The 22656-nt window shown below is 44.9% G+C and overlaps 1 protein-coding gene across 3 annotated transcripts in view; it reads left to right on the top strand.

The window, feature by feature from the left end:
• NDC80 (NDC80 kinetochore complex component) overlaps positions 1 to 22656 on the top strand; it is a 252088-nt gene that overhangs the window by 12601 nt on the left and 216831 nt on the right. For all 3 annotated transcript variants that reach the window (XM_085621026.1, XM_085621025.1, XM_085621024.1), the window contains exons 2-3: positions 4937 to 5035; positions 12644 to 12730. In XM_085621026.1, coding sequence (XP_085477152.1) covers positions 4944 to 5035; positions 12644 to 12730 — 179 coding nt within the window. In that variant the 5' untranslated portion in view covers positions 4937 to 4943. The remainder of the gene's footprint in view (positions 1 to 4936; positions 5036 to 12643; positions 12731 to 22656) is intronic.

Here is a 22656-nt window from a genome sequence, read left to right on the forward strand (position 1 = left end):
TGCGACCATGAGCCTTTACCAGTGGCTTAGATTAATTCCAGCATTCCATCCATCACCTTGTTGCAGATATTATAGGTAAAATGATTTATTTTAGTCAACATTTTTGAAGAGTGGAAGTGAAAACTAACTGTTGAAATAAAAGCGAAATATTTAGTACAAAACCCTGTAAATCACATTTATTCTAGACTTTTGAACCGAGTTTAGATGACGTCCTCGTTTGAACAAATCTCGCTCTGAGTAATCTCGCAACAGTTTTTTTCCCTACCTATTTGGGTTGTTTTTAATTAGATTTGTAGTGTTTTGCACTGCCCAACTATCTACTTCAAAGCACTTTGAGAGCGTCTCATTAGACTGTAATGCAAGGAGACATTTTGCAGCCGTCTCGTGCCTCTGAAGGGCTAGAAGGACTGAGCAAAGTCTTTCATATGCTGAGCTCTGCCTGAAATGTTACTGGCTATGATCTATATCCGTAACAACAAAGAGAGAGCGAGGAAAGATAAGGGGAACGTCCTTCTCCCTAGATTTAATCAATAACCAACAACGTGGACGGACCCAATGGGGATCCAAATACAAGGATGACGCACTGTCATACACAGGAATGAAAAAAAACAGTTGTTTTTTTAGAAGAACCCTCACCCACCAACCTAGTTGATGGCATGCTTCATCATTGGGTACCCAAGTTCAGCCAGCCACCATGCGATGTTCCATGGTGAGGTGGTGTTCTCAAAGATGAGGGTACAGGCACTACAAGGGGATTGCCGGACGTTCTTCCCCCAGGTGAATATGCATCAATATTAGGCTATGCTATGATCAGATATAGTGTGGACAAGGTACTCCATGTGCCGGACAAATTGACGCTGGAATCTATCTAAGTGGACATGCAGTGTGCATAGGCTAGTGTTGGAGTAGTCCCTGACTTGGCCATGCTGCACACTCCAGACATCTTCAATCCCCCAGCTCCCCATCCAGTTCCTGAGGTGCCCCTAGCAAAGGCGGGGCAGAGCAGTCGAAATCCGTGTCCGTCACACAGTTGAAATCACCCCCAGGAACATGATCCCATTGGTGAGTAAACTCAACTGCGAGGGTAGTCTGGAAAGAAAGGCCATCTGGTCCTGATTCAGGGACTATATGGCGTCTATCGTTAATTGCCTACCATCTAGCCTCCCTTCCACCAAGACATACCTGGCCTCCCTGTCCGTTCTGACTTGCAGTGCTTCAGTGGGGACCCCCACCCTGATCCAGACCAGAGCACTCCTAGCAAATGCGGAATACTCTGTAGCATATGCCTGCCCCCTTCAGTGTCTTTGGACCTCAATTTTGGTAAGGTGTGTTTCTTGCAATAAGGCAATGTCAACAGCCTTGCGCTTCAAGAACATATGGACACTTGGTCGCTGATCCCATTCCCCTTATGTTTCATGTCAACAACTTAAACCCTTCATGTGATGACACCATAGTAACAATGTGCGACTCTTGCCTCTGCCGTCCCATCTTGGCCCCCCTACACTCATGTGGACAAAACCCACGTGCAAGGCTGTACAAGACCCATATTCCAATAAACAAACTAACAAATTCCAACCCCAGAGCAGCCTAGCAATGGCTAGCCACCCAATCATGGCCATGATAAACTATAAGTGCAATGTAGTACCGCTATCCACGAATACGGGAACAATGGTAAGGGGGAAAGTCAATCACACAAGCAGCACGGTTAAGCACCCCGCTCCTTCCTTTGTTCGTCCACTTAGACCACATGCCTCAGAACATCACTCCCCATTCGGCATCAGACTGGTATCTGCATTGGGTCCGGTACATCAAGGGCAGGCCTCTGTCCCTCACCAGTGTTCTGCCTACTCAACTCGCCAACCACATATTGCTGGTAGACCCCCCACCCCTCCCCGGAATAGCACAGCCATGCACATCACTTTCCACAACATCCCACCACTGTGGAACCATCTCACCCACATGACTTTGCGATATCAAATCAGATTGTCTGCTCTCTGCGGGGTCACTTGGGGCATGTTCCGTTTACTGGTGGTTATGGCATCCGAGGCAGAACCCCACGTCGTGGTCATCAGAGCTTGTGCCGTCCTGGGAGCTTGTGACGTCCTTGCCCCACCAGTGATTCCAATTGCTACCTGCAATGCCTTTGCCATGTCCTCTTTTGTCTGCGCTCTTGTCGTGCTCAAGGCACTCGGATTCATGCCGTCTCCGTCGCACTGGGCGTTTCGGCTGGGGCCGGCCCTTCACTGCCCCCTCGCCTGGGCCCGCAGCATTGTACCGCTCAAACCTCTTCTAGTCGTCCAAAGGGTTTAAGAAGATATGCGGGGTACTGTTGAGCATCACTCTCAGTTTAACCGGTAATAAAAGTCACACCCCTGCTTCCCACAGTCCTATTTTCACTTCAAGAAAGGATGCCTTATTGGCCTGCACTGCTGCAGGAAAGTCCAGAAACATGGTCACTGCTGCATTCTCAATATGAAAAGGCCCATCCGCTTGTGCTTTCTAGAGCAGAGTATCACAATCTCTGTAATACATTAGCTTGGCCACCACCAGTCGCTGCGGCCGCCTGAAGGCCTTTGCTAGGACTCTGTACACCCATTTCAGAGCAAAGGATGGAGAAAGTTCAGTGGGTGCCACTTCAGTTTTCATCGAGTGTTCCAGGTATGCAACCATGTTGCTGCCCTTTGCCCCCTCTGGCAACCCTACAATCCAGACATGGTTGAGCCCCTCTGCAGCTTCACCGCTGTGCTCCAATACCCTCACTCGCTCAGTTAGAACAGTCATTTGCTGCTGCAAGGAGCGTTGTGCTGGTTTGAGTTCTCTTACAATCGCATCAGTACCCATGACAGTTTTTCGTGGTCTGCCTTGAGGAGGACCAGCTCTGTTGCCACCTCACCAATCTGTTGTTGGAGCGTTTGCTTGGAATCAGCAATGGCTGTTTGTACTCTGTCCAATGTGAGCTGCAGAGCAGGTACTGGGTGTTCTAGGCTAGACACCGAAGGAGAAGCCTCTGCCTGGGGCACCCCCTGAGTTTCCACCGAGTAATTACCTTCCTTTGGTCTAGTTCTGCACATTGTCTTGATATCACTGATCGTATCATAGGTCCCCCAACAATCAATTCACCCTATGGGTCCCTGCTGCTGCCGGTCAGGCAAGAGGGCCATCACCCTAGCAAGTCGGCCTACCAAGTGCTGCTACTGAATCCGACGACCATGCGCCCACACTAGACTACAGGTCTCCTCTCCAAAGGCACGTGGCGCCTCTCCACATCCCCAGCAACTACAGTGCTGCGCACCTGCACTCCACAGGTACTCGTCTATTGCCCTCCAGTGGGGGGATAAGGAGGAGAGGCTGTCACAGCAGGAAGTCATGAAGGGACACAAGCCTGGTCCCACCTCCTGGGCAATCAGTCCCTTCACACGGCCCAAATGTTGCTCCAAGGGGTTTCTCCGTATTCAGGTATAGCGCCCATTCCCCACAGGACGCCATGCTCATTCTGCATTCCTCTACACGTTGTTCCACATAGTAAGGAGTTAAGCGCCAATTCTCGGGACCTCCCGCTGCCGTGCAATCCCCAGTCGTGACGACCTCTGCCTCAGCCCTGCCCCATGAGGCAGAGCACCTCCACTGAGCCGAAAGTCCGCGTTAAGGCGCCTGCTGGGCTTGATGCCCCCAATCAATGACACTCGCTTCACTGCAACATCAGGGGGAAATCCTCACAGCAGTCAGGGTGCCGACACTAGTCTAACTGCCAGTTTGTGGCCAGGCGGGCAGAACTCACCCCCGGGGTCCCACCGCGTCACTCTGTGCGTCCGTGCTGCACTGTGCTTCGGGGTCCCAGCTCTGCGTCTCCTGGTGTAGGCCTAACACCTGGTGCCCGATCGAGCACAAGTCTCGCCTTTAATACACAAACACATCTTGTGCATGCCAAAAATGGAGAAAGGGTTCGAAGGACACTTTAGGCTCTTGACCTAAACAAGCATTGGCATAGCCAATAGGTCTCACCTATGCAAGAGCTATTGGCTTTGACAATCTGTATTACCCATGTTGTACACCAAAGTTGCTGCTGTTCAGCATGACTAAAAGTTAGTGGTGCAGAGGAGAGCGGTGTGAAGTGCAGTGTTGTAGAGTAATGTGGCATAGAGTTGAGTAGTGTGTTGTAGCGTAGAGATAAGTGCCATAGAGCGGAATGTAGTAGAGTGAAGTAGGCATGGTGTAGCTCACTGCCCTTTCAGATCACACATGTTCAATTGAAATGACCATTACATTTGCACAGACATACAGTTCTACTGATAAAACGATATAGTGCACAAACGATAATGTGTGGAAATGGCATCACCTAGTATATTGATTTGCTTTGATCATATTAAAATATTTGTTTCCACCACACTTCAGAATTACAAAATAAAACGCTTTTGTGCTTTCCTAATGCTGAAATATTCAAAAATATTTGCACAGTTCATGTACAAACATTTGAATTGTGTTGTGTGCTAGAAAAAAGTTTACTTCCCCCCCCCAGTACTCAGCAAGATTTTCACATAAATCTTACCACTTTGAAGTCAGAGAAAGAAAATTAAGCATCAAGCTCCCTTGAAAGACAGAGCTTGACATTTGACCTCTGTCTTTGAATTTACAGCAAATGTGACAAGATAAGAACCAGATTTAGAGACTTATTACAGTTTCTTTCCAGGTACGGACAACGTTCTAACATCTTTGCCCATGGCGCTCCTCACTTTAGCTTGGACCACTAGACCTGTAATTGTGATTTGGTTTATCACTGTTTGTGGTCAGTGATTGGTGGTCTAGTCCACTCACTGCAGATCGTACACATAGGGTTCAGGTAGAGAAGTATGCCGGGGATATTTCACACAGTGATGGGGACAGTAATGGCTTATTTTAGCATGCACTATGGTAATTGTATTATTCTTTTCTCCTCCAGCTGAAGAATGAGTCGCAGCTCAAGCGGTACTGGCAGACAGTCTCTCCTGCCTCTAAGAGTGCAGGAGTCACACAGAACAAACCAGACCACACCTCAGAAGTAAGTGATGGCAGACAGGCACTTGCTAGGGGCACTATGCACTTGAAAACTGTACAGAACCCTTTCAGACTTAGAATTGAGGGAATGTTTTATTTTCAACATAATTATTGGTTTGTAGAAATCATCTCTCGCAGGTTGTGTGATGGGCATTTGAAGTGTACATGCTGACCTTATGCCTTCCCTCCTAACACCCAAGTGCGCCTCCTTTGTTCAGTTGGGTAGACATTAGCAGTGGTTGTTGTGCGGTACTTTTGTTTTCTCTGTGCATTACGTTTATGGCTCTTAATAGTAGTACATGCGGGGAGTGTCCGGGTTTTGCCAAGAAGCATGAGGAGACTGAATCTGCAATGACCTGTTTACCATTTTGGCTGCCTTTTCCTTTCTTCTCTCACAAACCCTGAGCCAGTAAAAGAGGGGGCTGCTCCAACAGTACTTCTTGATCTAAAACCGCAAAGGGTGAGTCCCGGAGGATCATTGTTTTCAAGGTATTATAAAGAGACGTATAGAGCCCATGTGAGATACTGTATGATAAGGGAAGCACTTTCACCTGTCCCATCCACTGTTCAACACAGGCGAAGACACATACAAGGTGGCTACTGCTGCTGCTATGGAGCAGTGAGCATGGCGGCGTTCATGGTGTTACCGCATCAGGTCATTCTTGGTTGTCTGGTGCAGCATCAGCTATAGGTAAGAGAGGGAGCCCACCACAGACACACACTGCCACAATTAGCTAGTTGGTCCGCAGCCACCATGACTGGATACCAAGGGAGGAGGAGTCCATGCATACTGCTTGCATCCAACCGACCAGTTAGAATGGGAGGAAGTTAGTGGTACATCTGACCAATAACAATAGTGCCTGCCTCAGAAAAGGAGGGTTGATAACAGAAGCCAGAAGTCTGAGGGGAAGCAGGAAAGAAGACTGGAGATCCCAAGAGCTCCCTGACAGACAAACCTTTCTTCCTACAGGCAAAGTGAGATTGGGCCTTAACAAGGGGATGAATACTAGATCATCATATAGAAGTTAGAAGACAGATGGATTGTTGGAGACCACAGCAGTTGATCCTCGCAGAGAAGCCTTTTACCCCACAGGTCCATGGGAACAATCCTGTCTGTCCCTTAAGCAGCCAAACCATGGATACTTTGTTAAAACCCAATCTTTCAGAAAGCATAAAAACAAACACTAAGCAAATCCTCCAGATGAATCCTGTATTGGAATGTACTAAAGTCTCAAGTTGTGGGATAAGACACAACTTCTATAAGACCTCCATGTTTAAGTACTTGTATGTACGAATAATATCCATCATCTTCTGTTGAGTGTTAAAATAATCACAGTAAGACCATATCTGACACTATGGTGGATGTGGAATCATTACATTCCCGCTGCCTGCTTCCAGCTACTGATTACCAACGTCATCTTATCTTTTATTTGGGGGAAAACCTTCTTTAATGCTACTTCTCCTTCCATCTCCTGATGGTTCTCAACTTTGCTTCTGTCTGTGCTCCACCACCTCTTTCTCATTCTCACACTAAGCTCCTTGGCTCACTTTACTACAGGTGCATCTGCAGATTCTTTATCAGTTAATTTCCCAGTAGCGTGCAATTGCATCTTCGTACACAGATCCATCATCACCTCACCAAAAGTTTCTGCCAATGTGAGGTTCAGGCCATTCTCCCTGCTAGCACCTAATCAAACCTGCTACCTATGACTTAAAACAATGTCTGAGAATTCTTATTGCCATCTCTGACTTCAAGGTTCATCCGTTCCTATCAGCACCATATACATGTGATTACCTCCTGTGCTGCTATGTTATATACTTGCTTAACACCCACTGCTTTATTACCACATCTCATCCAGTTATGCCCTTCGAGCATTCACCATGGCTAGGACAAAAAGCGATGGGTGCAAATATTTGCATTCATGTTAACAACTGGGTGTGTCTTAGCAGTATTCCATTTTATCGTTTTTGAAGTTTGCCTGCTATGGCAAAGAAAGACATTAATGTCTGCTCTGACCCGAGTGGTGTCCTCTTAACAGATACATAGGAAACATAAGCATTACTTTAGCCAAGTTGGTGCTGTGCAGCGGTATCCCTATGGCACAACAGAGTGCTCAAAGGCCCACACCAGACAACCCCCATCTTAAAGACATTCCTTTTGAAGTCAAGAAAGCGATGATGCAAATGCTTGGCTCAAGTCCTTGGAAACTTGCTTTGTGAGAATTTCCACAGTTCTGTGCACTGTATTTTTTTTAAAGATCTTAAGGCTTGGAAAATGTAAAATTAGTAAACATGTTGCAGCATTCTGGACATGTTTTAGTCCCTAAAAAGAGACTCCGAGAGGAGGTTCCAGAGTCAATTATACATTGCTTGTGTAGTCTTTCCTTAATGAATTGGTGGCTGCCGCATCCTAGACCAACTGAATAAAGGAATAATTAAAACAAAATGTATGCAAAGATATTTCAGGTAATAAAAAAGGATTACATTGACATCAACAAACTTGACTCATCATGGCCTTGACTTGGCTCTAGAGACCAGATTTCTAGGATTGATTTTAGACAACTAAATCTGCTAGCTAGACTGTGGCAGGTCGACTTAATGGGCAATTTAATTGCATTGTTGAAGTAGAAACATATGAGCCTTGCAACTTCAAACTTTTCAGAGGCCGAAAGCTACCTTTGTAGTATCTATAATGTCCTTTATCAGGCTTGCAAAGCTTAAACCTCAAACTGCAGAAGATCATTTGTAGCTCTCTATAAGAAATAACATCCTGCAATATCACCTTTTGGCTTGTTCCCAAAGTTTTGAGAGAATTTCATTTATCCAAGAAATAATATGTGTATCCTAACAAAAAGTTTGCATTTTGTCACCTAAGAAAACAATTAGAAACGTTTGATGTTTCTGGGGCTTTTTAATTCTACCTGTAAAGATTTAATGTCTTTAGAAATGTAGCTGTCCTCTCTTCGAATCGTGATTCTACGCCAGGCAATAGTATAGATAGTTGCATCTTCAAAGCCTGTGACTTAAAAGGGGTACCTCTGCGGAGATCTCGTGCTCGTTCCACCAGACCCACAGCAACACCTGTGATTTTCCAAAGGCATATGCCATTGCAAATGGTTCTAGAACAGTAAATTGGGCTACCCACATAGCTTTTGCAAGCATTATAGAGACACCCCACATCTTCTTTCAAAGTTGCTGCCTTTGGCCGGGGCGTTCAATGCAAAATATTTGATTGATGCCTGATGTAGGAATCTGTATATGGTATATGTAATTTACAAATATAGCGAAAGAGAATACTCTCACTATTTGAAGGGCCGAGAGGAACTCTAAAGGAGGAGTACACCCTCCTGTGTTGTACAACACTGATCCACAAAAAAAGTACTCCCCTAATGTCCTAACCGTGTAACTCTGTTATTAATACAGTCCGATACTGAAAAGCCAATGGTGGAATGTCCCTATATGAAGCTATAGATTTTACACCACTCTGAAGTGGCAAAGGAGGCGACTTCCTTTTGTTTTATATTCCCTCACACACCCTAGTGGTGTCATGCTTCATCGGGACACCCCGACGCCTATAAGTCGGGGTGGGCTCGACCGTGTTTCAGGGAGCACTTGAAGAAATGTTTGGCCAGGGGGATAAAGATTAAAAATCCTCTGGCAGATCCCAGTTTCCCTTTATTCTTGGATCTGTCAGGGATATTAAAATAAAGAACGATAGGGTCATTGGGATATTATGGTCCTAGGACCTTAAAGCCAACATGTTTCAGTCCAATTGTTGTCCAAAAAGGTGCTGGACTTTCTTCAGGGCGATAACGGCGTCCTCCCCGGATGAAAAGTGATATGGGAATTTCCCTATACTACTTAGAAAAAGGGCAGATAGCTGCTCCTTTGCTTGTCACAACCTTATGTTTAGTTTGGTCACTCCATCCCATTTTGGGAGAGGCTAGACTTCATGTGGAACCTCAATTAATTATGGGTAGCCCTGTAGTCAAACAGTCCTCAAGGGTCCTGCCCCATGGTGAAACCTATTCGGTGTAGGTCCCTACGGCGTGAAGCAGGGCGTTGGGGTGTACCGATGATGAAGCATGACACCACTAGGGTGTGTGAGGGAATATAAAACAAAGGAAGTTGCCTCCTTTGACACTTCAGAGTGGTGTAAAATCTATAGCTTTATATAGGGACATTCTACCATTGGCTTTTCAGTATCTGACTGTATATGGTATGCCATAGGTGGTTATACTGTGCACCAGAGTCCAGGGGTTCCCCAAAAGTGTACAGGGCTCAATGTAAATCCCAAAGTGCATTAGTGGTAGTATGGGTGAGCAGCCATAGGCCTAACACAGAGGAGTGTGAGACATTTGATGCGCACGCCATGACCAATAAATGACACACGACTCAAAAAAGAGATCCACGCCAATTTTAGAAAAATAACCTTTGTACTTTAAGACCAAGCTCTTCAGAATAAGGTAAATACATTTTTCAAATAAAAATACTTTTCAGTTTCAAACGTCGACACTTTCTGTACACATTCATGGTTATCCTAGGGGGAAAACAATATTGCGGTTAAACAGGTAAGTTCCACTCCTACAGTTCCAGAATTTAGGACCAAAGATCAGTAAGGGTCAACTGAGTACCAAAACTACACCACCAGCGGCACGGTACGGCCGGGTGGCGAGGTCAAAGTCGGATTTCGGCCCAATGTGTGTCAATGAAGACTGGAGGTGCTTCAAGCCACACTGCATGCAAGTAAGCAGATCGGTTGCAGGGGCCAAGCTTTGGGGTTAGGACCAACCCAGGGGGATGGGAGGGGGGGGGCGCAAACCAGCATCAAACATACACCACCAGCAGCACAGGGGCGGCGCACAATTTCCACGTCAGGCGCCGAATGCTTTTCAATGAGGATTCTGTTTTCGACAAACAGGCTGCAGATGTTGCACCAGAGGTTGCAGAAGGAAGACCAACAACAACAGAGGTAAATAGAGGTGTAGGAGGTCATAGGGGCACCTTTAGTTGAGCTCACCAAGGCCCAGGGGCTTTGGATGCTTGGGTGCCTTTCGACGTCAGTCTTCTTACAGGAGAGGTCGTGGTCAGGGGGAGCCTCTGGATTCACCCTGCAGGTGCCATCGTGGAGGTCAGGAGAGGCAAGCCAACGCTGGATTTGTGGTCGGGATCGCTGGGGAGACGTCACGGAGCAGGTCAACCACTCGGAATCGGGCTATGGGTGTTGGGTGCAGAGTGGGCAAGAGTCGCGGTTGCAGCTGGATCCAGAGTGCTTGGAGTTTATTTCTCCTGGACAGGTCCGCTGTCCATGGAAGATTGTAGTCTTCTTCGAAGGCAGCAGTCCTCCCAGGGTTTTCAGTGGTCGCTGGCTGCAAGACAGGTCGCCTTTTTGTCACAGATTTCTCAAAGCTGGCGACAGGCTGGTAGGGCTAGGGGCCAAGACAGTTGTTGTCTTCTGGCTTCTTTGCAGGGTCGACTTCAGGAATGTCTTTGTTTCTTCTTAGGTCGTCGCAGATCTAACCTCCAGGTCTGGGGGAGCCCCTTAAATACTACATTTAGGGGAGTAAGTAGGGGGATGGGCACCTTACCTAGGGTGACTACACCCACTATTATGCCACCCTTTCCTGTGGGAGGGGCATAGACTTAGCTTTGATTGGAGGAGTCCCATCATATTCAAGATGGAGGGTACTGAAATGCGTGCTTCACTTCGCCTCCTCCACCTGAGGGGTGGAGTTGGTAAAGGTGGGCACACTTACTAGCCTTTTTAGGTTTTCCCGCCCAAAGTGGGGGTGTAAACAGTGGACTGCCATCTGCTGCTAGTAGCATAGGCTGGGGGTTTCCTTACAAAGGTTGCAGGCCTTTGAAGCTTCCCCTTCGAGCACTGACCCATCGTGGGGGGGGGGGGGGGGGAGGGAGGTGGTGTGACACCTGTGCCCAGGATGTGCATTGTTTCCCAGGGAGCATAGGCTATCTACCCAGGGGTCCAGAAACCTGTATGTGTGTGGAAGGCTGCCTAAAGCCACTCAGCGCCCACACCAGGGTCCTTAAGCTTTCAGGGGGCACCTCTGAGGTGCCCTCTGAGTACATGTTTTAATAACTCTCACACTGGCATCCGTGTGGATTTATTACAAGGAGTTGTTAGGAACAAAACGCTCCTGGGTTCAGTGAAGCCTTCATGGTGCTGTGGAACTCGAGTTGTCAAGTTCCCAGCCCATGTACTCTCTATGGCTTCACTGGCACTTACAATATTAAGGAATCAACCCTAATACTGTGGGGGCGTCTCTGCTCATGCAGCTATGGCCACACCTGTGAAATAGTGCACCCTGCCTAAGGGCTTGTAAGGCCTGCCAGGGGGTGACGTACCTATATCTTGATCAGTGCTAGTTGGTGTGGCGCACAGGCAGTGTGTCATGCTGACTTTGTTGTTTTGTCTGCAGCAGGCCATGCGTGCTGCCGTGGCAGTCTGCAGGGCCTTGGTGAGGAATCCCTAGGGGACCCTCTTCTGTCCCAATGCCCTAGGTACCCATGTACCTTTTACTAGGGACTTACAGGGGGCTTGAAGGGCCAATTGTGGATCAGTGTTAGGGAAAGCACGCCTGTACTGGGACCCTGGACAGAAGGGACCCAGTACTCTACAGTCAAAGTTGCCTCAAAAGCCAGGCAAAAAGTGTGTGGGGGGTACTGCATCAGAACCCTTTTTTCTCACACCTGATCTAACATATTTTGTCTCTCCTCACAGCAGTTTGTGCTGAGGGACTAGATTCCCAGCGAGTTGAGAGAAGTTACAGCAACACTAAGGAAAGATTTGAAACCTTGATCCTCAATGTTTGATTCCCAACCCTTGATTCTTAATTCCAGTCCTTGATATCCCAATCCTTGATTCCCTATCCCTGTCACTCCCTCCTTCCCCACACTCAAGTCCTTTCCTCCATTAGCACATGTTGTGCTCCAATCATACAAAGCGGAACATAAAAAACAAGAACTGTGCTGCAACGGTTGAGCCTTGATTGAAGGGGTGATTGGAAAATGTGCAATAAAAGGAAACTTTCTGAGGTCCTTTCCAGAAACGTTTAATGTGACACTATCTTTTGGAGACCATTTCCCTTGTCCTGCTTGCTGTGCAGGCATCCACACGAGTTGTAAAGGAGAAGAGGCAAGAAATATGAGCACTAGAATTGCCATGAAGGTATCCTTTTCCTGTTTTTTGGTTTCTTGGTTCCCACTCCACTATATTTGGGGCTTCAGTGCATGCTTGATTTGTGCCCTACAGTTTGGAGTTTGAATGCTACTTAATGGATTCAAAAACATTTATTTGGAATATTTCAGCTACGTATTTGTTCTGAAATATGTTCCACTCACGTAAATACCAGGAAGATGGTTCAGTGAACAAAATCTTTTTTGCTGGTACTTTGTGATCTGCATGGCCAACAAGGCCAAATCTGCACTTATTGTACCAGTGTTGGTAAAGCCAGTCCCATTAATTGTGTAGTAGTAACAGTGTTTGTTTATTTACAGCAATTAGGAATAGTAAACAAGTGGTCTGGAATGCTGCATAAAAATAATCTTTGCTATATTTCTTTGTATTATTAAAAACATTATATCCCTCTTTCAGTAAAGAACGCCCTGGTTTTGGAAAGTTGAGCTTAACTCGACCCAGCTCGATCAAGTCAGAGAGAAGTTCTAACCTCTTTGGAAAAAGGTACGGACAGAGTGCTTATTTATAATCCATGTCCTGTTTTGAAGTGTGTGTTTGGCCACTGCTCGCTAAAGACTTGTGCAATGTGTTTGTATGGGGGCTCATTAATCTGATGCGAGCAAACTATACGTGATTAATGTCTGCCCTATCTTTTAAACATCTTTGCATTAATGTCAGAACATTTATTTGTGGAATGTCAATGTTGTTGAACCGAATGCCAAGTCACTTGCATTCACCCTGGACACCAACCTTACCCTCAAGGAACACACTGCTGTAAAACCATGGATAGCCTTGCACCAGATCTCTAGCCTAAAGAAAGTGACATTTTCTTCCAGAAAGCGACTTCAGAGCTAGTATCCAAATAGTTGAACTCTTGCATCTGGACAGTGGTAAAGCTGGCATCCCTTAAGGGCATCTTGCAACAAAATAAGTGGCCCTCATTAGTGATGCAGCTAGCTAAAACAGTTGCTCACATTTTAAATTAGGCCAGTTTTGAACTTGTAAAACATTCTGCATGGGTATTTTGCAAGGCATGGGAGACTGCATGCGTTTGTGTTTGCTGCAGGCAATGCTTGTGGTAATATCAGGCAAATCCTCAGTAAAAACCGGACCATCTGGCCATAAAACAGGCCCACAACCAGCCAAACATCTGGTCCACACATTAACCTGTCAGACAAGCCCATTTGTCACTGCCCGATTGCCCTTTAGGCCAGTCCGACCTTGGACACCACATACCAACAATCCTTTTCCCCCAACGAACAAAATGGCATCAGCTTTCAGGTTTTAAAACCCAGATTCTGCTCCGCCATCACCCATCCTGGATTGAGGCCCTAAAATCAGCCGCCCAACCTGCATAATTAAAAGTCAGCAATTTCAGATAAGTTCCAAATTTCGCAGTGCACAAAAACAAATGTTATGTCATTGCAGCCACTGGTACAATCCTTGATGACACTTGCACACACTTGCCAGAAGTGTAACTTTAAGCATGAAAACCCACAATTAAACATTGGATTAAAACAAATAACGTAACTTATACCAGCCATTGGCACTCAGCTACTTCATTGTCTTCAATGGAGCTCCCAACATTTCAATTGGATTAATGTTTTAATCCGATTTATTAACTTCCCTGTCTCTCCTAGTGTTGCAATACCTGCACAGCACCCTTCACAAATAAATATTGATGATTCTCTTTTGCTTTGGGTTTTCGGTCTGATGGTACTAAATTTAATACAAGCAGAGTGAACTAATAAAAGGAACATTGCAAAACCGACTAATGAACAACACAAATGCTTTCTGTTGATATTATTCAATGGTACTTTAAATATATTAGTCTAAATGGCACATTTTCTTTTTACTTCAAGGTACAGAGGTTTAAATGAAGAAGAATAAAATGGCTGAGTATCCTATAATCTATTAAGTAAAAAGGAAGCACCAGCAGGTCTAATTTAGGATGTGTTTTTCTTTGCTGTTGGACCTTGAGGAATCCAAGTAGCTTAAATGGTGTTGCAGTTGGTTTCCACCCTTTTATACATATTGAAGCAGTGAGGAGTCGTCCCGCATAAAGGCAAAGTGCGCACAGAATGAATGGCTCCTCATAGTACGCGTGTCTTGCTGAGCCCCAGTCAAGCCCTCTCCCTGCGTGAGTGGGCGAGGCTGTTGGTTCACAATTTTGAATGAAAAACAAATTGGCTAGTATTCTTGTTGGGTAACTCATTCTCTTGTGGGCTATTTATCTTTGATGCTTGATCTTCCACAGCGAACTCATAGCGATGAGGATTTCCTTGCCTTCTGAGTCCAAATGTTATTGGGAAACAATCAATAGCCATTAATTGTTCTTAATAATATTATCGAGAAAGTTAGTGACCACCCGCAAACTCCTGGAATTCCCCTCTTGCCCCTTGTCAGTCCGCACTATCTTCAAAGCCATATGCACCAGTTTAAAAGCATCAGGACTGGAGAAGAAAAATTGCAAAAATGAAAAAAAGCAAGGCAACATACCTTCTCCATCTATGGATCCTGGATCTGGAATGACATTGCACATCCATCATGATTGTTCCAACAGTTCCCCAATTTAGGAAAGAGTTGAAGACGTACCTCTTCACAGGCCTCGAAAAATCATAAAACCTTTACTAGACCTGCAGGTCTAGTAACTTGAATAATCTACTCAACCTAACTGTAATGTACTTGATCCATAAGGTGGTCTCATTATGTCATCCTAGGCAAATATTTTATTTTTCAGAGCCACCTTTTTCTTCATTATCACATATAATGTGCACCTTCCAATATGTGATTTCAGCTTTTCTGCTGTAGAAAAAAAGCCTCTTTGGTTTGAATTCATTGACTAAATGTTTGTTCCATGCATAATAAGAATCTAGCCCACACATAGGGTACACATGACCCCTGACTTGCCTCTCAGTTCATAATAGCATTGCCATTAAGGCAGGGACAGGAATGTTTCTCAGTTCATCTTTAAAAGCTCACTTTTAATAAATATATTACTAAAGCATGAGGTGGTAGTTATGTTATGTTATGTTATGTTAATGGTTTTTATACCGCGCACAGCTGCCCCAGCAAAGGGGCGTCCTGGCGCCAAGAAAGGTAAACACAACATCACAAAATGCAGCAGAGTCAGTTGATTTTATTAAAAAGAAAAGTTTTGATGACACGTCTGAACCTGGTTAAATCTTCCAAAGCACGGATGTCATTAGGGAGAGCGTTCCAAAGCTTAGCGGCTACTACTCGGAAGGAGCAGCCTCCAATCCTGCTCAGCAAAAAGCGAGGAACAACAGCCAAATTCTGGCCCATCGATCTCAAAGAGCGAGAAGGGACATATGGAGTCAGAAGGTTCATGAGAATAGGTGGAGCCATGCCTTTCAAAATTTTAAAGGCCAGGCAGAGCACCTTAAACTCAATCCGCCGAGCAACAGGCAACCAATGGAGTGTTTGCAATGCTCTGGACACTGAGCAACGTTTGGGCAGCCCAAATATCGCTCTTGCGGCGGCATTCTGCACTCGTTGTAGCCGCAGAAGTTCAGCCTTGTTCGTGCCTGCTAGCAGAGCACTGGCATAATCTATCCTGGATAGTACCGAGGCCTGGACCACAAGCTGTCTAGTGGGGGCATCGAAGAATTTAAGCACCGCCCTGATGCCCCTAATAATGCCAAAACAAGAGGCAGCCACCCTCTTAGTCTGGCAAGTGAAGCTAAGTAAAGGGTCCAGCCAGACCCCGAGGTTTTTTAACTCCATAGCAGGAGAGGGGATCAGGAGAGGGGTCATTTACTGACAGCACATTTTCAATTGAACTGGCCAAGAACTTTCCCACTAATATTCAGTTTTACTTATAAAACTATATAGTGTGTAAACAATAATCTGTGGAAATTGTGTTCCAGGAAACATATTTATCATTTGCACTTCACCAAGTAAAGTGTTCTGATTTGTTTTCATGCTATTAAAATATATATATATGTTTTTAGGTTAATATTTTGTTTAATATCTGTTTATTGAGTATAAACATATAGAAAATTACACATGTCGCAAAGAATGAGGAGCAAAGGTGGAGGGGCGACAAAAAGTGGTTACAGAATAAACAATCGTCCCTAAGACCCTGCAAACGGGGAAAGTCCAGTATACAAGTATGCAAAACACATATGCGATGAGGGCAGAGCCATTTTCCAAAACATAGAAGACAACATCAGAGAGAGAATTCTCGCCAAATCCCAGGGGGAAGTCATGTAGGGGGCGGGGAGGCAATGGCCCAACTAAAGTTCCATTGCCCAATAGAGGGAGCCCACAACAACTCAACCCGGGAATTAAACAGGTGGTCAAGGCTAACCAGGTCCGGTCAAAGCAAGACCCCCCGCCCATGTGGACATTATAAGTCGCACTGCGACAGCTCTAATACACATATATATTTTTTTCATCACAGAATTACAAAACAAGGGCTTTCATAACTACTGAAGCTTAATTTGAAATGTTTGTTCAGTTTACTTTTTAGCTATATAAATGTGTGTTAGAGCAAAACATGACCACCTACAGCCTTTAATTTCACACTTTTTGTACAGCACGTTTGACAGACAATTCATTCTACAAAGTCCTCAAACTTTGCAGTCCGAGAATGAAACGTAATTGTAGTTATAAACTGACTTTTGACGTCTATCTATGAACATAAAATAATTGGCAAGATAAAAACAAGATTTAAATGCATCTTTAATGCTCTTTCACTTTGCTAGTGAACAGAGCACCTGTTGTTTGTCAGCTCGCCAGAAGGGGCGAGTAGGCCCTAAATACAGTCTGCCCTCATAAAATCTAACTCGCCATAGCGATTGAGCGACTAGATTTGTCGAGACCTGCTTTAAGGAAAGCTACATCATGCTGCAGTCCACTTAAGCTCTAATAAGTCAGGTTTACCTCCAATGAAGCGTTGACTGGATCTTTGCCTTGGACCCTGTACAGCTTTATGCTTTCTTTGGCGAGGTTCACAAAATACAAATATCATGGACGTATATACATATAAACCCAAAAATCGCTTTCCTATGGAAACGTGATCCTATCTATAGGTATCCAGTGGGAACTGGCACTGGTTGATACAGTGTTTGCTTAGGACTTTCTGCTAAAGCGCTATCTTGATACGGGAATCTTTTCTGTGCCGGGATGTCCATCGGCCAGTTGTTTATCTGGTTAGTATTTAAGTGTCTGGTGTGTTGATGATTTCTGTTAATCACAGTGCAAGTAAAATGAGTTTGATGTCTTTGATGTGTTTTGTTGAAGTATTATGCGGTCTGTTGTCCAGCCTTAAATTTACAATTGACACTGTTAATTTGATCGTTATCGGTCTTTAACATTTCAGGAGTCAGTCAGTAGTTCTTTATTCGGTGATTAAAAAACACCATAAAAGTCATATAAATACACACAATGTAATTCATCCTTAAAAACACAATTAAATCATCTTAAGAACCCTGACTGAAATAACAGATCATCAAGGGGAAACCCAATTGACTCACCCTCGGTCCATTAACTATAATTATATTGCATTAGGGCCACAGGAAAAAGCAGATCACATATAAGCATAATGATCACGTTGAAACCTTCCCTCTAGTTTTTCTTAGTCTCAGCGCAACTTTCATAAAATTCATCATACAGCATAATGTCAGCGGCTCATGAGCTTTTTGTAAAAAGAGCAAAGCAGATTTAGCTTGTGTCAGCTTAGCCCTTTTTAAAATTTATTTTAAAAACTTCCGCCGTGGCATTAAATAAAAAGGACAAAAAAGTACAAAATGAAGGGTGTCCTGCAGAGACCTATTGTCGCAGCCGCAGGCCCCCTTCTGCTCAATTTCACACAGTAAAACCTGGCGGGTCTGCCAGTAAATGTGATAAAAGATTGAGCCTAAAACGACACATTAAAAACCTCTCTTGGGCGTTATGCATGAGAAAGAGGTAGGGTTCCATCCCCTCGGTAGTCTGAACCATGTTATGAGCAATCACCACACCTTTGGACCCTTCCTCTAGTGTTCTTCTTGTGTCTCTTTGGGCCATGAAATATCTCTTTAGTGTCATTTTATCTTGAGTAGTTCTTGCTTCAGGGCTTGTAAACAAGTCTTTGCAGCCTAGTCTATCCAGGTTAGACTCAACATATTTTAGCCAGGGGATGTTCATACTTTTATCTCTTGTCAGGCAGTCTTTTAAAATGAGCCTGCTCAGTGCGGCTTCTGGGTTTGTCCAGATTTTAAGCCAAGTTAAAATGGGTCTAAACTTGACCAGGTCTTCAATATAGGGCCTCCCCAATTCTCTATGCGCGATAACAGCTGGAATACTCTGGGGTAATTTTAAGACTGACCTGAAAAATTTATTTTCCTCGCGCTGCAACTGATCCGTATTTACATATCCCCACACTTCCGCACCATACATGGCTTTTGAGCAGCAGATAGAACTGTAAAGATTCATGGTTTGTTCCGGGGACCATCTGCCCAATCTCCTCCCATATCTCGCTATGGCTCCATTTGAAGCAATTAATTTCCTACATCGCTCCTCCACTAAAGGGGAGAATTTTAATGACTCGTCAAATCGTAGCCCCAAATAGGTGAAGGACTTCACTTTTTCTAGAATATGGCCCCCAATCCTATACACAAATTTGGGGCGAGATTTATTGCCTACTGACATCACATAAGATTTACCAAGATTGGCCGACAGGTCTAAGGCTTCCATAAACTTAGCAAAGCCGTCAATCAGTGTCTGTAGACCTTTTGGGGTGCGAGCTAGCAGCACCGCGTCATCGGCATATAATAGGACCGGGATATGACGCGATCCTACTTTTGGGCAATCAGTGTTTAGGTTAATTAAACACTGCTCTAGGTTGTTGATATAGAGGGTGAATAAAAAAGGGGCAAGGATACACCCCTGCCTTACTCCACTAGTACATGCGAAGGCTTCTGTTAGCCCCCCCTCAGTGTTGTAACGTACCCTGGCTGTTGTATCTCGGTGTAATTCTCTCAGTATGTTAATCAGCCCTGGGTCTATTCCCCACTTACTCAACATCGTCCAGAGTTTACTCCTGTTTACATGGTCGAAGGCTGCCGCCAGATCCATGAACCCTAGATGAATAGTTTCATTGCTCGCTTTGGTATACTTTGCAACCAACAGGTACAGGTTAAGACATTGATCACTAGTAGATCTATCAGATCTAAAACCATATTGTGCGTCTGAAACAATATTATTGTCTTCAGACCATTCAATAAGTCGGTTCAAAATGGCCCTTCCTAAAATCTTGGCTGTTACATCGATCAACGAAATTGGCCGATAACATTGGGGGTTATCCCTATTACCCTTTTTAAAAATGGGGACTATAGCTGCTGTAGACCAGGAAAGGGGTAAACCGCATGTGACTGCTGCGTTTATAACCCTTGTAATAATTGGAGCCCATAGGTCTACATTACTCAAGAATAGATCCGGGGGGATCCCATCTGGGCCCGGAGCTTTGTTTTTCGTCAGGCTCTCAATGCCCACCCTGATTTCGGCTAAGGTGAAATCCACTATCTGTATATCTGGGGTCACCATCTCTTCCTCTATAATGGGGTCCTTGCAGTGATTATAAAGGCCCTGAAAGTGTGCCAGCCACTGTTCAGGCAAAATATTTGGACCAATCTCAGGGGCGTTATCTTGAAAGCATGGTTATTTATTAAACTCCAATCCCTCCATCCTGCAGGGCGAGTTTCCTCTTTTGGACCTCATTCTTATATGCCAATCTACACTGCCTTATTTTCTCGGAGTCCCTCGGCTTGAGTTTCAGACTGCCTTTGAGGTCTCTAAGGGCTTGTGAGCACTCAGTATTAAACCATCTTGGCTGATTGCCCCTTTTTTTTGGCACATTTGTTGACAGTAACCCATCTACCAAGTTGGTTAGATGGCCAAATTCTTTCATTAGTTGAGGGCCCTCAATGTCCAAGTCTAAACAATCTTCAATCAGTTGTTTTCCCTGGACCATTAGGGACCTATAAAAATCTATGCCATCTATTTTTGACCACCTAAGGCGCCTACCTTGGTCAGTCGCACTCATAACAAAGCCATCCTCATAGCTCTTTCTCCCTTCCATCTGATAAAAAAGCTCCATTATGAGGGGATTGTGGTCACTGAATGGACTCCACTCAATATCCACTGACATAACCCAGTTTTTTAGGAGCCTGGAGACTAAAATGTGATCAATAATTGAGGCACACCCTCTTCCCTTAAAGGTAGGAGGGAGGGAACCGTCCCTCCCCACCGTCATCATATTGACCGTATGCTCCAGATCGTGCTTATCCATGATCTTGCTCAAGGCCCTCCCCTCCAGTGTATGGTCAAAGAGAGCACCTTTCCTGGCTTGGCAATTGGACCATTCGATCTCAACAGGAAACAGGCGGGGCACAAATGGGTATTAAAGTCTCCCATAACTATGTGCGAGGGGGTCTTTGCCCCTATTGTTGTGGGATGCTCTTGTCTTAATCGGGAGTCTAATTCCCTGAGGATGGGGTTATTCTCCCCTCCTCCTCCTGTGTTATAGACATTGAGCATAGTTAGCTTAAACCCAGTCGATCTGAGTCCCAGTGACTGAATATGTTGGGAAGACCCAGTGGTATTTGTCCAAACACCTTGCACCCTCAAGTCTACATATATGGACAACCCACCTTTGGCCCTACCTGAACTAGATTTCGTGGCAGGGATAAAAAAACATTTATAGCCTAAAATGTGAAAGGGACTATTGTCGGTAATCCATGTCTCCTGCAAACTAATTATCTGGAACTGCCCCATGTATTCTCTCCATTCCAGATTGTTAAATTTGGTTGCCAAACCAGCCGTGTTCCATGAAATAAATCTCAGGCCTCTCTTTACTAATAATTCATGGTCCCTAACTATAAGGCTTCTACTACTTGATAGTGTATTAAGGCGTCCTTCTAAGGGTGGTGTGTGCCTCCTTACCGTCCCCCTATCCTTTGTAGTGTCTCCCACTTGACCCCTTCCACATAAGTTGTTTTGAGGTCTAAAATCATTACTTATTACCGGGTGTGCTATGGCCTCTGGCACCCCCGACACCTGCAAGTCCCTTGTTGTTCCTGTCTTTTCTATAGGGCAACTCTCTATAAATGATATATCCTGTAGTAGTATTCTCTGTGCACCTCTTGCTACCTCCCAGTTATGTGGTATTCCCTCATTTCTATGCTGTCCCTCTATTGTAAGAGGGTGTGTTAGTCAGTCATTATCCTCTAGGGCCACCAGTGGACTAAACCTGTTTCTCCAGCTAGGGTGTCCTCCATCCCTAAACCCCATCCACCCTCCCGATTGGTTCAAATCCCTCCTGTGAGTTGCCTGGAGGCCCTCCCTTCGGTCATCCGTGTACTTCAAGAACCCCTGTGCTCTGGACTGTCTTGGATAAAAATAGCTTAAGGGCAAAGGTCTTCTATTGCTTGCAGAGTTCGTTGATTCTTCATTCAGAATATGTATCACAACGTTCCTGTCCCTAAAATTGGCGACAATGCAATTCCCATCTATATCTTTTCTCCTACTGCCAAGCCAATTTACTCTTCTCACCAGTAAAATTTCACCATCTATGTCCCTTGGCAATGGTTTGTTTTGGTTCAACCAGTGTATGATCTTATTTTTCAGTTCCTGGTGTGATTCTTTCTGCTCTCCCCTTAGTTCTGGGACCCCTGTGAAAATTACTACCAGGGGGCAAGATTCAGGGGGTAAATTGATAGTAGGTAATATAGTAGCGGGTGGGGTTTTAAATATACTCTCGGGCTGATTCGCTACTTTAATATTCGATGTTATATTCTGTGGGACTGTTTGAATGGGCCTTAACATTGGGGTACTTTGTACTTCCAATCTATTATGTGGATCCTTTTCATGTGGTAATGTAACCTTAACCTGATGCCCCGAGTGAGCCCCTGATGTGGTTGTAACTTGTCCCTCATTGAGCCTACATGGGCACCCATTCTTTTCCGGGACTGGGTTAGAGTCAATTATATTAATAGAGTTGGGCAATTCTGATGGTGGGCCCCTTGCCCTATCCCTAAACTTTATTTCATTCATTATTTTATCTAATCTGCTAGCAAGTGGTTTTATTTGGCTTGTAATGAACATTTCCAGGTGTGTTTGCAATTCTGCTACTATTTGAGACATCCAGACTGGTGCTACTGTGTGTTGTGGTAGCTGTTCTTTACTCCCCTCCGCCACTTGTCTACCCTTTCTATCAATGGCAGTAGGCTGGACAATTGGGGGAGGAAGTGTGCCTATCTCCTGAATGTGCCTATGTTGCACAGGGTTTTTTTAAAATTTGGTTTTAGTTGAGCGAGTTACCACTTTGCCCACCATTCTGCCTACAGGTGAACCTAGTGCCCCCCGCCCAGAACGAATACAAAAGACAATATATATGTTTTGCTGCCACACCTATATCGCCTCAC

The sequence above is a fragment of the Triturus cristatus genome, chromosome 8 (assembly GCF_964204655.1).
Source record: "Triturus cristatus chromosome 8, aTriCri1.1, whole genome shotgun sequence".
Lineage (NCBI taxonomy): Eukaryota > Metazoa > Chordata > Amphibia > Caudata > Salamandridae > Triturus > Triturus cristatus.